This window comes from Pseudopipra pipra, chromosome 8 (assembly GCF_036250125.1).
Source record: "Pseudopipra pipra isolate bDixPip1 chromosome 8, bDixPip1.hap1, whole genome shotgun sequence".
Taxonomy (NCBI): Eukaryota; Metazoa; Chordata; class Aves; order Passeriformes; family Pipridae; genus Pseudopipra; species Pseudopipra pipra.
Window position 1 is genome coordinate 22,198,263 of NC_087556.1, and position 14,305 is coordinate 22,212,567.

General features: G+C 34.7%; 1 protein-coding gene across 1 annotated transcript in view; it reads right to left on the reverse strand.

Annotated features, from left to right (window-relative positions):
- The window catches only part of LOC135418090 (adhesion G protein-coupled receptor A3-like), a 262,688-nt gene that overhangs the window by 52,479 nt on the left and 195,904 nt on the right, over positions 1–14,305 (reverse strand). Inside the window, exon 13 of the mRNA XM_064662990.1 lies at positions 38–245. Within this exon, the coding sequence (XP_064519060.1) occupies positions 38–245 (208 nt within the window). The remainder of the gene's footprint in view (positions 1–37; positions 246–14,305) is intronic.

Below are 14,305 nucleotides of genomic sequence, written 5' to 3' on the forward strand. Positions count from 1 at the left end.
TTTAGATTAAAGAAAATAATGCATAACAGCTTCTCACCTATTTTAGCAAAAACAGCTGGTGTGGCAACCGTCCTACGTTTCCCATCGTCTGCAAGATTCGATGAGTTTCCTGTGCTAGGAAAGAGTTTTCCATTCCGAAAGACAATAAACTGCAGCTTGCAAGTGGAGTTATCAACAGATTGCCAGGCTGAAGACGGAGAGAAGACAGACTGTGGCAAATGAACTGAAGCTACTGCTACAGCATTCTGTACAATGAGAAAAAAAAAGAAACATTTAAAATGCAAATCACAACAGGGTTGCTTTCATGATGTTTTAAACTCCTGTACAAGAAATGTATGCTGCCTTTCTTTTCCAACAGACTGGAAGCAACCAAAGAAGCACGAGCTGTAACCATGGGAATAGGATTGGTACAGTGCATATTAAAACGGAAAAGGTTTTGATTGAATGTGAGAGTCTATATGGTCAAGCTCCCTGCTGCAGAGGTGAGAATGGTTCTTACCGTGCCTGCTAGAGGGTCCATCAACGCTGCAGATCTGATTTAAAGAGACAACCTCTACCAGGTTTTCTCCTTCACTTAAAATAGAATCGGACAACTTACATTAAAACATTTCTCTGAAAGGGTACTTAAAAAGTATAAAAATAATTTTATTATTAAAAAAATTACATCTGCAGAGAACTGCAAGTCCAGTAAACACCACGTTTTATGAATATGTTTTTCTTGCTTCCTATAAGGAAAATCAGTTAACTATGTTTTAGTAATGTAGGATTAAAAAATATTACAAACGCTAATATAAAAAAAGAAAACGAGACAGCACTGGGAGAAAATGAATGAAGACTGTCAGATCACTATAATGGCTTTGAGTCGTGAGTGTGTTATACATCCTTTTACAAGCAGATAATTCCCTTACAGCAGAGCTATAAAATCCACTAAACATTGTGTTCTGAGGACCTCACTCATCAAGCATTTTTTTCCTGATAAAGTAGCAAACTAATCATTACAGACTACGATATTTACAAGGAATAAGAAATGATGAGCAATGGGAAAATAAACAGGGAGTCTGTCCTAAGCCTTGAAGTGAAAAGTGTATGTATTTAAAAACAAACAAACTACAAAATGTTCTAATTTGCATTTCCCCCAAGGGCAGAGTATGGCTCTGTGCACATAATTTACATAGATTATCACAGTTTACTCATAGCACATGTGCGCTACCTCTTTCCAAAGTAAAACAATAATCTTCACAATCATATAAACAAACATGACATTAATATACATCCATGCGCTGGGAGAAATATATATGTGAGAGATAAAAGGTACAACACAGATCAGCAAACTAAAATGAATATGAGAAGTGACCACACGATAAATATGGGAGAAAAGCATGAGCAGTCTGTGATGTCATTCAGATGCTTAAATAAAGAGATAAAGACTTCTGTACAATTTTCTTGTATATGTACATATACATGTATCTTTTGGGAAGATTTTCCAATTTTAACAATAAAAATGCCAAAAAATAATTTTCTACATAAGTATTTAATCTAGGTGATGCTGCCTACTAAAAACACTCAGGAAAAAAAAAGTAAACAGCAACAAAACATTTCTACTTTAGATTTTTTAAATTACTGTGAAGGCTTTAATTGGAATCAACTGAGCTAAACATCAAGCACTCATCCTTAGATTGTTTCCACTGTCTAATTCACTAAAGCTGTTATAATAGGCTTTATCTCATGCTTCTGAAAAAGACATTTTACTCTATGATATCCTAAAGTATCTGCATATGCTGAACCTCTGATGAAACCATTTGGCCATAAAAGTATTATCAATAACTACGCACAGCATTTTTTAGAAGTGTCAGTTTTCAAACCCCAGGCCACTGTTGAGAACTTACCTGGAGAGGTACAGAAGTGTAAGAGAAGTTACAGTGTGATTAACTTTATATTTATACTGGATTTTTATTATTATTCTGTATTGGAAAAAGCAATAACAATGATATATTAAATTACACTAATAAGTCATTATACATAAAAAGAGAAAGATAGAAGCATATGAATAAGCTTATGATAATGAAACCAACAGCTAAAGGCACTGGGTTAAGCAACAATATGCTATGACTTGACAAAAGCAGTCCTAAACAAACCAGAGAAAACTACAGGTTTATAGCACTTTTGCTAAGAGGGGGAATCATCTAATTTATTGTGATTCTGTAATTTCTTCTCCATTGGGACTTACTGATACTAGTAGGAAAAAGTAATGGTGTAGACAGAGCTCATCTGTGGGACTGAGGAGGTGCAGAGAAGAGGCTGCACACACCTGAAGCACAGGTACCTGATGTGCAGGTCTGACAGCAGGTCACACAGCTGGGGAAAGACCAAGGTGGTATTCACCCCTCACCTCCTCACCACTGCCCTGTCTGCCCACAAACAGATCCTTCACTACACAGCATGAAAGGAAGGAACCTGATCATGGTGCCCCAAATGTTACCCACAGGTTACAGCTTTGCACCACAGGGGCAAAGTCGAATGCAGCGAAGAAAAGCTGCACACAGCCTACAAATGGAATTAGTGTGAACTGGTTGCACTGCTTGGGCTGACAGAGCAAATCTCAAAGATGCAGCAACATCAAATTATTTACTCGACAAAAGGACACATTTACAGAAAATGCTTTCCTGATTAGACTTCAGGAGAGTGTTTTTCCCTAGTTATCTCTTTAAAATGTACCAAGAATATGAATACTCATAACATAAACTATTTAATAAACTTTGCCAAATAGTGCCTACAGTCACTTCCTGGAATGCAATTCTATTGTGAATACTGCCCTGTGTATACCTGTTATTTCAATTTCTTTTGAGTGCAGGCAGTCTGGTGGGGTGAAGGGCAAAGGGACGGGGCTATTCTTTGACTGGAAAAATGTACTTATAAAGTCAAACTACTCATTGCACGTCAAATATATACTTCACGCAGAAATTTCACAAAATTAAACATCCAACTGTCTGCTACAGCAACATGCCTGCCAACAAGATCATGTGCTTGGATATTAATACACAGTGAGAGGGCCCACATATTCACAATGCTGTTTAAAAATATGAATAAATATTTGTGAACATATTTTTTATCTAAGATGTGTGAGAATTTTCAACAGTATTACTCATTATTCACAGGAGAGAGATAATCCGAACATTTAGGCAATCCCTGTTATTGTGGATAGATAGAGCCTGACTGGAGGTTCAGTTTTGGATTCTGTTCATCTTATGTGTGGTGACGAATATGTCAGTTCTCCACTCTTGCCTCTGTTTCCCTCTCACTTGGTGAAATAAAAATGATGGTATTTATTTTGCTCTGCAAGATGCTCCAGGAGTTCAGAGATGAAACACAATTTGGGAACAGGTATTATTAAAACCAATGACAGCAACATCAAATTTTGAGTCAATGACTGTGTTTCAGGTGCTTCAAAATCCACATATCTCATTTTAAATTTTTTTATTTGGGCAACATATTGCCACATCACATAAGAACTAACATTTCTGAGCATGCTAGTGGCAGCATCTCAGAAAGCTGCTGCACCTTTGAGAGGGGAGAAAGAGCAATAGAGACAGAATCATCATAGGAGATGTAGCTTTACAATGACATAGGCCAGCACTGGCATCTCATATTTTCCCTGGAAAAGCTTAGAGTTTGTGTCAGCAATTCACTAGTCAGGATTTAGACATTCTGTGAGTGTTTTCCAAACAGAATGTCAATAATCCTGTCATGACTCCATTTCACTTTTAGTCCTATTAACTGGATTGTACTGGCATTGATTAGAAATCCTGAACATAGTGCAGATTCTTCTAAGGAGTATTTTCCTGCTGAAAAATACCAGTGTTTTAAAATGAAAGCTATCCACAGACATCCACCCATTTGCACATAAATATGATAGCAATGCTGCAAATTTCAAACCCTCTCAGATATCTTCCATGTCATCTGCCCAGATATTTGAAAATCTGCTGTATGACCTGCAGCCATGGAAAGAGGGCTTATCAGCTCTAAACCAGCTCTGAGGATTTTCTGGGAGGGCTCCTAGGACTCCTCGCTTCTAAGACTTCTTGGAAGCTGATCAACTTTCCAAAAAGCCAAATGAAAGGTTGCTTTAAACTCTGAATCATAATTTGAATAGTACAGTTTTATAAGTACTTCTGAAGTTTCATTTTTTGTGTCCATTTCAGAGCTGTTTTTGTCTGTGTGTGGAATTTTTCAAAATATCTAAGGCACCAAAACAGCACAAACAAATTCAACTGGATTCTAAAAGTTCTAAATTTGAATGGAAAATCTCATCCTAAAGAGGAAATGGTCCTCAGGATATTGAGAGTTACAGACTCTTGGCATTCTTGCAACTCATGCATGTGTTTCCCTAAAAATGTTTTAAGGGAAAACTGAAAGATTTAAAGTGAAGTTTTTCCACAGGCAATTTTATTCTGGTAGCAGTCCATTCCTTATAATTAATGCTAGCATTTACAAGGAGTTTTTAAGTGTTTAGGAAAGACAGCCTCTTGCCTTAGGTGCCTTTGTGATATGTTGGCCTTTCTACATCATAATTCCTTTAAAAGACCTGCTCCCATTCGCAGCATTGCTTTCCCATTACTATATTCTACTTGTCTGAAATTTAGCATGATATTCAGAGACCATACTCATAAAAAAATTATTATCAAGAAACATACTTTGTAACCACTGTGGAATGACATAAATCAAATTATTTTCAGTAGCTCTTCCTTGTGTATGCTTTGATACTAGATTGATATTGAGTTCAGGCACAGTATTTCTGTTTGATATAAAATACATTTCATAGGAAACTATCCAATTTTGAGTCCTCAGAGCAGTCATAAGGTATATTTTTCCAGTCAGCAATTTCCTTAACTTAAAAACCAGCATCTAAACAACAAGTCAGAGGGGAAAAAAAAAGAAGTAAATGAATTCACCTGAACACCTGGCAGAGAACTGGAAAAGCACCTCAACTGTTTCCAGATTTTAAAGAATCTGACAAGGTGGTGTATGGATTCAGATGCAAGACACCATATATTAGATTATTAAAGATACAAAGGTGTTGCCAAAATAGGCATAAACTATATAAAGTTACTGTAGCAGTAAAAAAAAGTAAAAACTAAGCTCTATGGGTAATAGCCTATATTATTAAATATGGGCTGACTGAGTTAACAGTGTGGTCATCATAACAAAACCAAGCAAATAAATTATTTATGCATATACAATAGATTTTATTTAGTCCCTCAAATAAGACAGCAGATCCTTAGAAGCAACTGAAGATTTCAGTTTGGGGTTTATGTTAAAAGTTTAGTGGTTAACATAATAAAAAAAGGGCAAAACTGTTTTTTCAGCTGTCTTTGCTGGTAGGTATTTGACCAACACTTCTTTGGAATTATCTTAGCACAAGATACATGAGACAAGGACAGGCACCTGGCCCAGCACTATGAGGCTTTAGCTAGTCTGTACATGAGTTCTGATCTGTTTTTCTGGTATGAAAAGTATCAACAAAAAAGGCTAAAAAATTTATACCATCTAGGAAAATACCAAATAAAGGTTCTGTAAAAAGAATGGAAACAATGTTAGTTGGAATATGCCTTTAACAAGATAAACAATTTGCCGGGTACTAAAAGAGATCAGATTGCTTTTTTTTTTTTTAATGGGATGACGCCAAGCAAGGAAAGTAGTAGTTCCCCAGCCATGTTAACTTATCTGCTTAATCTTGCTCCTAATTTGTCACGGTTTAACTATCCTTTTTAGAATGCTGTTAAAACACAAGTCTGGAAAGGCTCAGGGATGACTAGGAAGTGAAAAAGCAGAATTTATATAGATTCCCAGGGAGAAATGAAGCAATACCTCCAAAAATGCAACATAAAATCACCTGGCTATTGAGATGAAATTGCTAAGCATGTTGTGATTATTATGTGATAAAGTCATTATGCAGTAATGCCACAGTCCACATCCATCTCAATATCTGGAAAACTAAGTACAGAGTCCAAGATATCTTTGTTCCAGCCAGGCATAAAAGCTGGTTTAATGCACAGTGAAAATATGGAATCAAAACCAAATATAGGTAAATCATATAAAAAGTTTAAAAACAATGTCTAAAGTTCTCACTAATTAATAATAAGTTTTCTAGAGTCACGCTATAGAAATGTTAGATTCAGCAAACAGCACGGAAATTTTAGAAAAGATGTAATATAAAATTATCTGGAAAACCTGATCATCAGTAACTCTTTTCTAATAAAAGTAAAAAATGAAAGTAACCTCCACATTAGGATTTTATATTTCATATTTGAAAATCTGGAAAACTCGGGAAATTAACTGATAAAAGTTAATGGGACGTACAAGATCAAGAATGGATAAGCAGATCAAAAAGGACAACGAGTAAAATCAGGAGGACTACAAAAAGGGGAGAAAACCCCACTGATCAGTGAAACAAAATAGTATTTTAAATTTCAATAGCATTTAAGTTCTTCAGATCTACATTAAAAAGACAAGGAAAGAAGTAGAGTTGCCCTGTAGAAAGAATCAGGTAATACATTTTTTATTTAACCTCAGTGAAAGTGTTGATGTTTACATGGAGACAGTGTTACAATCAATATTGAAAAGAATATAAACATTACCATAAATGTCAAAGCAAATTCAGTAAGAGCTGAATATTGTCATACAAATCTTTGACAGAACTGACACATAAAATCAAAGGACAACTGCAATTTCTTTTTTTTTTTAGGGGGATGGATGTCTACAAAGTTGGTCATAAAGCAAAGATGACTGCTCTGTAAAATGACCTGCAGTAAGGAGGAATGAGTGAACAAGTTTGGCATGTAGATAATAGTACAGACTTATGCACAAATGAACAACTTTATTGCACAGTTTTCAGCATCACTCACAGCTGCTGCTGCCATATTGGTCTCCTCCCATGTCTAAAGACAGGCTGCTTTTAAAGAGTTTGAAAGAGTTGACCAGTAAATGGCATGAAAAATATGGTGTCCTGGCACTTTTATATGGACCACCCAGAGTTGCTTCTGCATTCATTTGTTAGTCCTCCAAACCATAGGTCAGCATTTAGGACTTCATAATTCATGCATTCATGAAAATGTGGTAAGAAAATGTAATAATTTTGTTCTAAGAAAATGAAAATATGCACAAATCTACATGCAACAACTGACCTGTTAATCTGCAATTGTAAGAGAAAAAGAGACAAAAAAAAAGAGATTGAAGAAAAAGAACACAAAGGGAGACAGTGTAGGTTTACCAATGGTAAATAATGCCAGACCCAAATGATAGTTCTCCTCTATAACTATTTTTCTAGACAAGACAATACAACTCACCCCTAATTTCTTCTGAGACATCATGGATTAGTAACAATTAGTTCCAGGGGAAAAAGGAACAAGCTACAACTGATAATACAATTATTTACTTTGAAAGGGGAAGACAAGCTGGAGTGAATATATGCAAGGTTTCTATGAAAATCAGCTTAAAGACTCCCAATTTTTATATTCTGACCTTGAAACAAAGAGGAATTTCATCTAAGACAACGTTCAAAATCATGTTTTACATCTTTATAATAAGATTGTCTATTATAAGCTGGTGAAAAGACCACTTTGGAAAGCAACAGACAAGGAAAAGGACGTGAAAGCACTGGTTGATCACAGGATGACTCAGAGCCACTATGATTTAACAATTAAAGAAGAAGACAAAAACAGTCCAGAACATACAAGATGACTCATTTCCATGGAAATATTCTGATTTTAAAGGTCTAATTAGAAAGATATTACATGACTTTGATCAACTAGGCTGAGGAAAAATCAGTCCAGAACAGAATGGGTGTAAGAGACGGTTAATAGCATCGTTAGAACGAATAATTTGTTTCACAAGTGCAGAGTAAAAGAGTTTAGCTTTGTTAGCCTGACAAAATGAAAGAAGATGCTGTGCCTGTTGTCTTTAAAAAAAGCAGAGACATCTACAGTAATGTAAGCAAATAGCCAGCATGAGTACAAGGACAAATAGGGCATTAGTCAAGAGCAAAAATGCAGACTTAAAAGTATGCAAATGTTTCCTAGAGTTTATAACAGAGAGGACAAGATAGTTTTCAGGCACTATGGACACACAAATATTTACTTATTCTTGAGAGGGTATTTGAAAGCTTTATGATAGAATTACATAATGCAGTTAAAAAAGTTTTATTTCTCCATTTTAAAACAAGTGTCTAAAATTCCTTTTAAGAACTCAAGAATTTCCTGATTAAAGGAATTTTTGAACTTTCTACTTCTACTTACATCACCAGTATATAGTTAATTTAACTATTATATATAAATATAGTGAGTTAACTCTCACTAAGAAGAAAAAGAGTTAAAAAACCTATAGTGTCATGGTAGATTCAAATGCAGTGATAAAATTGAGCATGGACATTGTATTATCTGTTTGAGAAATAAATTTTTTGAAAATATGCTGGACACATATAAGAGCTGCAGGCAACAAACTTGAAAACTGGGCCACTTATTTAATGTAGACACCTGTTTTAGAAAGTTTAGAATTAATGTCTAAAAATAAAACAAATAAACACAGATCTCAGAGAGAAAAATACAAAAACGAAGACAGACATATTTCTATTGCTTCTTACTATTTGTTCTTAAAATTGAAGAGATCTTCAGCACTAAACTTACAAAAGCTGTCTCCTATACTGTGTGATGGTCATGACACCAATATTGGTCACAGGTAACTACTGACATCCAGACGAACGCTCCTAAAATAGAATCAATAAAAATGGAATCACCATAATCACTACCCTACCACTCCTAAACAAGACTACCAGATCTACTATACCTGAAATAGAATATAAAATTAAGATATCTTTAATTTGTAGTAGGATCAATAGTAGCACTACTGGGTAACCTCATGGCTCTGAATAAAAGGTAATAATAAAAGTCCTTTCATTACACTGTTGGGTCAGCTAGCAATCTCCTATACAATCAGGCTGCACCTATAGGGGCATAATATTTAACTGTGATGATGTGGTGACTTCAAAGAAAGACTTTGGAGCAACTTGAGTATCAGTTTAAACAGGTGATTCTGCGAAAGCTTCAGAAAACACAGTGAATCTGCAGACAACCTCAAACATTATTGCCTCGGTAGATATAATGTAAGAAAAAGCACGAAGAACCACACTTGTAAATGACTTACCACTGACAACTTGTTAGTATATTTTTGTGTATTTCAAAACTTCACATGAGCAATCCCAGTTTAAAATTTCCAAGTTTTACCATTTTATGGCAATGTATCTTTTGCCTAAATGTTGTCTACATAAAAAAACCCACTGTAAAGCACAACAGAAAGCAATAATGAGGGAACAACATTATATCAATCGGATATAAAACACAATATGATTTATTACAATGTTAATTATTAGGTTTTTCAGACAGCACTACATGACTGCTTCAATTTAGGGCTCCTTATTGCAAGTCAAGCAGAGTTTGCAATAGACTTGCCATAATGCAAAGAGTTATGCCAGAAAATGCATAAAATTCATCCTCCTAGGAACCCCTAAGAGTTCTTAAGGGTGGCTTTTGAGTTTTCAACTGGAATTTACTGAGTTTTTGGGGAAGATCCTTGAAGTCTTAAAGGATTTTGGACACACTCCAAAATTCACACTGTAACTTTCCGTTGTTTTTCTGTGGACCCCCAGAGACTCACTGCCGCTTCATTTTTAAAAAGGATGGCTTCTGGCAGTGCGCTCTACAGGAAGACTCACCCTATTAGGAGTTTGGTTCACTGGGCCCTTCAGGGATGCATTAGCTCCTAGAAATACTGCATTTTCCTCTGAGCAGCCTGCAATGAAGGAGTATTTTTCCTTTTTATTTAGAAGCTCAATTCATCTTCAGGCATTAAATATGCAAAATTTTTCTGGAAAGATGATAAGCATATTCAATTTTATTACATTCATGAGACTGTTGTTTTAGTAGTTGCAGATGCACTCAGAGGATGGGATGGACTTCTGCTAAACTGTTAGAATTTTAAAATATAAAGACACAAGAAATGATCGCATGAGCTATGTGGAACATTCAGCTACATAATTACAAAGCTATCACCATGGATCTTAGGAGGGGCATCATAATTATACAGAATACCTAACTAACCAAATGCCTTCTACAGCTGATTGACCACCAAATTCAAATATACATAACTATTAGCAGTTCAGAAAATGCAGTATTGAATTCTGACTTGGGTAAACTGGCACACATGAGTTTTTTGCTATGACAATTTTTAATTTGTTTTTTGAACTACATGAATTGTGTTAATGTAGTTAATGTAGGCCTCATAACAGTCTTTCTGCATAGCTTCATAATTATAATACATAGGAAAATATTATGAATGAGAACAAAGAGAATATTTCCCAGCAATCAGACATAAAGTGTTAACAAAAATATTTCTAAAGTCGGAGAAGCACAATTTAATTAAAAAAAGAGGGGCTAATAGGTGGCTTATGTGCATAAGAAAATTCACTCTGTACTAAACAAAATTCATATGCATTTTAATAGAGTGCAGTACATACAATTACAGATTTTTATGATTTTCCTAAAGCCTTAGGTAATTTGTGTATATCCATTTATGAGTACAGAGTGATATAACCATTAGGTAATACAGTAATTCAAAGTGATTGAATATTACAACTATTTAATTATAGTAGGTGATAGGATTTCTAATTTGACTGACATGGTATTCACACTTAGTTAAGTTAGATAAATATAAAGTTCATTTAATAACATAAGTGGGAATGTAGTGAAAAAGATTAATTCAGAAATTTTTAATAATATTTTGATATAATTTTCCTGAGGCAAAGTGAGCTTCTAAATTGCATATAATGTACATAAGTCCAAGTATTAAGTGTTTTTCTGGTGCTGCCTTTTCATAAAGATTACTGCAAAGAAATGCTGACATTGCTACTTGACAACTATTGAAACATTGCCCCTCTCTGATATTGAAGGAAAGCTGAAACTGCTGAAAAGAGTTTTAGCATTTTGGGTCTTTTAGGAAGTGAATTTAAACTTTTCACAACATGAAATCACTCAACTGAATCACATGTACTTTCATTGTTCTCATCACAGATTACTAATTTATCTGGACAAACTTCTGTTCTAATAAGAGCTTAGGGACTATGCATCTTGATTCATTCTAAGTTTTTCTAACAGTTTTGTCACAGAGTTATGTGAAAATATTTGCTAGCATTACCCACAGCATCCACAGTATAATCCAATAAAAATCATTATGGAAGTGAGATCTGAGTGAACCTGCCATCAGAACATGTCTCCACCAATCTACTGATCACTTTATATTCCTGTGAGTTGAAGAAGGTTGGAAGAAACCTAACTCTTATTTTTTAATGTTTTACAGATGTTAAGAAACCACCTAGGCACGTGTACAATTTTTTTCTTTGTTACCACAAAAATAGTCACTTGACATATTTTAAGTAATTTCATTTCTAAAAGCTGACTAATGATGATTCCAATTAGGATTTTAAAATACTACACACATTATCAGTACTTGTCATCAATGATCTCTAACTTGAAAACTCATAGTTTGTATTGGGTGAGGATGGTATAATATACTTGGGGCAGTATGCACTCTATCGGTCTCACTCTAGTGAATGCCTTTGAGTTGAGACACCAAGACTTCTTACATAGCGAATGAATCCAGCTGAGGTCTGAACTAAGCTCAGGAGAAGCATCCCCTCATTACCATTCAGTGATTGCTGAGAATGAGGATTCCTAATATAATGTGATAGATTTCTGATATAATAGATTCCTTTAAATACTCAGATAGGTGCTAACCTAGCTAAAGTTATATGGGATGAAACTCTTAGAGTAATAAATGAAGACTGAGAACTTAACTTCAGTCTCCTCTTCCCATTTTTTAGATCAAACAAAAGGGAATAATTATCTTAATTCTTCTAAATATAAAGCTGCTTTCAGTTTGCAATCTACTACAGGAGCAAAAGGGAAAGCATAGCCTTTTTGTCTTGCTCATGGCTTCTGCATTAATAGAAGTTTTCAAGTATTAGTGCTGCAGGGCCTGCATTCCGAAAAAGTAACAGCAACATGTTCATTAGAAATAGCGATCTATATGCCGTGAAGTGTTCACTTTTAAAATCTTGTAAATTAGTTATATAAGCAGCAAATCTGCAATTTAATCAGCAGAAAAATGAATTGTTATACATTGTTCTATGCAGGCATTCACAATGGTTTAAATATTTTTGATCTTCCCCTCTTGCTCTACTGATTTTCTAATCTTTTTCCATAAAGGTCAATTCTTCTGGCATCAGTATATTTAATGTCTTCAAAAATTTTTATCAAAGGCCTTTATTTTAAAGGGCTTCATTTTATCAGTCAGGCACAACAACAGTGTGTATAATTCAGACATTCTCAAGGACTTCCACTGCCATATTTGATGGATTTTTTTTTAAAGTGTGCTATCACTCTTGCTGAATCACTTCCAGTCTCCTATTAAACTGATATGCCTTTATTTTAGACAGTAGCAATGTTCATTTTCTAACATAAAAACTTAATATGTTCACCATTTCACTATCTTTTTCTCTTGGACTTTCCAGTTTTACTTGCTGCATTAAATAGGATGGGAGTACTTTGCTGAATCCTACACATGCATTTCTAGACTTACTACTGCTACTACCAGATGATGACATGAGTACCTGAGAGTATGAATTAATTATTTAGGATTGAGGATCTGAAAGAAATGTTCTCAAGTAGAAAAAGGGGAAAAAATCAATACAGAAAAAAACTGAGCCTCTCATGCCAAGTGAAGGACTAACATGATATCCTAAATTAATAACTAACATTATTAGCTGAAAGACTGTATTTGTGAAAAACTGGCAGAGTCCCAAATTGTCTACCTCAGCAACGAGAAAGACTTAGGGTTTTTTATCATCAGGAATTCTGAGTCCTGGAAGTTCTATATATCCACAATGATACGGAAACACTGCTGCCAAGGGCACAGACTACTAAAATCTGTATTCTCATTCTTCTCTATTATCTAACACAAAGAAGAAGTATTTTTATAGTAAGTATAAGGGCCTAGAAAGTACTCATTAACAAACTAATCAATGGATTTTGATCCCACTTTCCCAACTACACCTACAGCTGCTTTTTGTTTCTTTCACACAGGACACATTATCTGAAAAACAAAGGTCTTCTCTTAAGAACAGCATTAAGTCAATGTCTCAACTTTAACAATTAAATAACTTAATATCCTATTTTCTTCCGCACAGAAACACAAAAATAAAAATTGAGTGGCCACTTTGGGCTCTTCTGCCAACTTAAATTTTTATATTCCTACATTTCTTCAGTAGATGTACATTAAAAATGCAGCAACAGTCATAAGAAAACAAAATCATATTCACTAGTTATAGATATCTTAAGGTCTGTCTCTTAATTTTATTACCTTATTGAGGCTCTTTGAGGGTCACACCACAAACATATTCTCTGTATAGTTTTGATATCCTCTAGCTTTTTAGAATACATATATTTTTAATATCTCTGTTCAAAAGCAATAAGCTAAAAAGGATGCTGAACGTATTTCTGAACAAAGCCTTTTCTTACTTTGTAACACCGACATGGAGAATTCAAGACACTTGTACTTGCTAAGCCATGGTCTATTCAGCAACATTGTGTTAGCATTACTCACCAAGTGGAATTAAAAGCTGCACTACAGTTACCATGACAACCAGCTGTCTCCCACATACAGCATCAGTTTGAATTTGTGCAGACCATTTCTAACAATGATTTAAGTCAACAAATTCAGCATTACCCTGAGGTAAAAATCTGGTTTATGAACAAATAAATATTTTCAGTTTCATAATATTACTTAGCTCAATACATTGATTCCAAGTATGACTTGGGAGACCTTCAGAAAGATGCAATGACTTTTTTAGAAATTAAAGGTGAAGGGTAATCTTCTGGTCAATATACAGTGAGGACCACTGAAATTCCTAAACCAATGAACATGTAGAAAGCATACAGAGAAGAGATAGTGTAACACCTATAGAGGAGCTTGTGGGGAAACTGCATTTGAATATTTATTAAACCATTTTCTAAAATTTACATTTGAATGATGCTGTTGATTATCTTGGGTAGTACCACTAACATCATCAGTGTATGCTCACTATACAGATTCTTCCTAGAAAACAAAGCTTAATCCATGTTCATCCAAAAGTATCAGCCAGCAATTCTCCATCAGGAAAATAATCTGAAACTTGGAATATAATTTCTGGGCTGAGGAATTA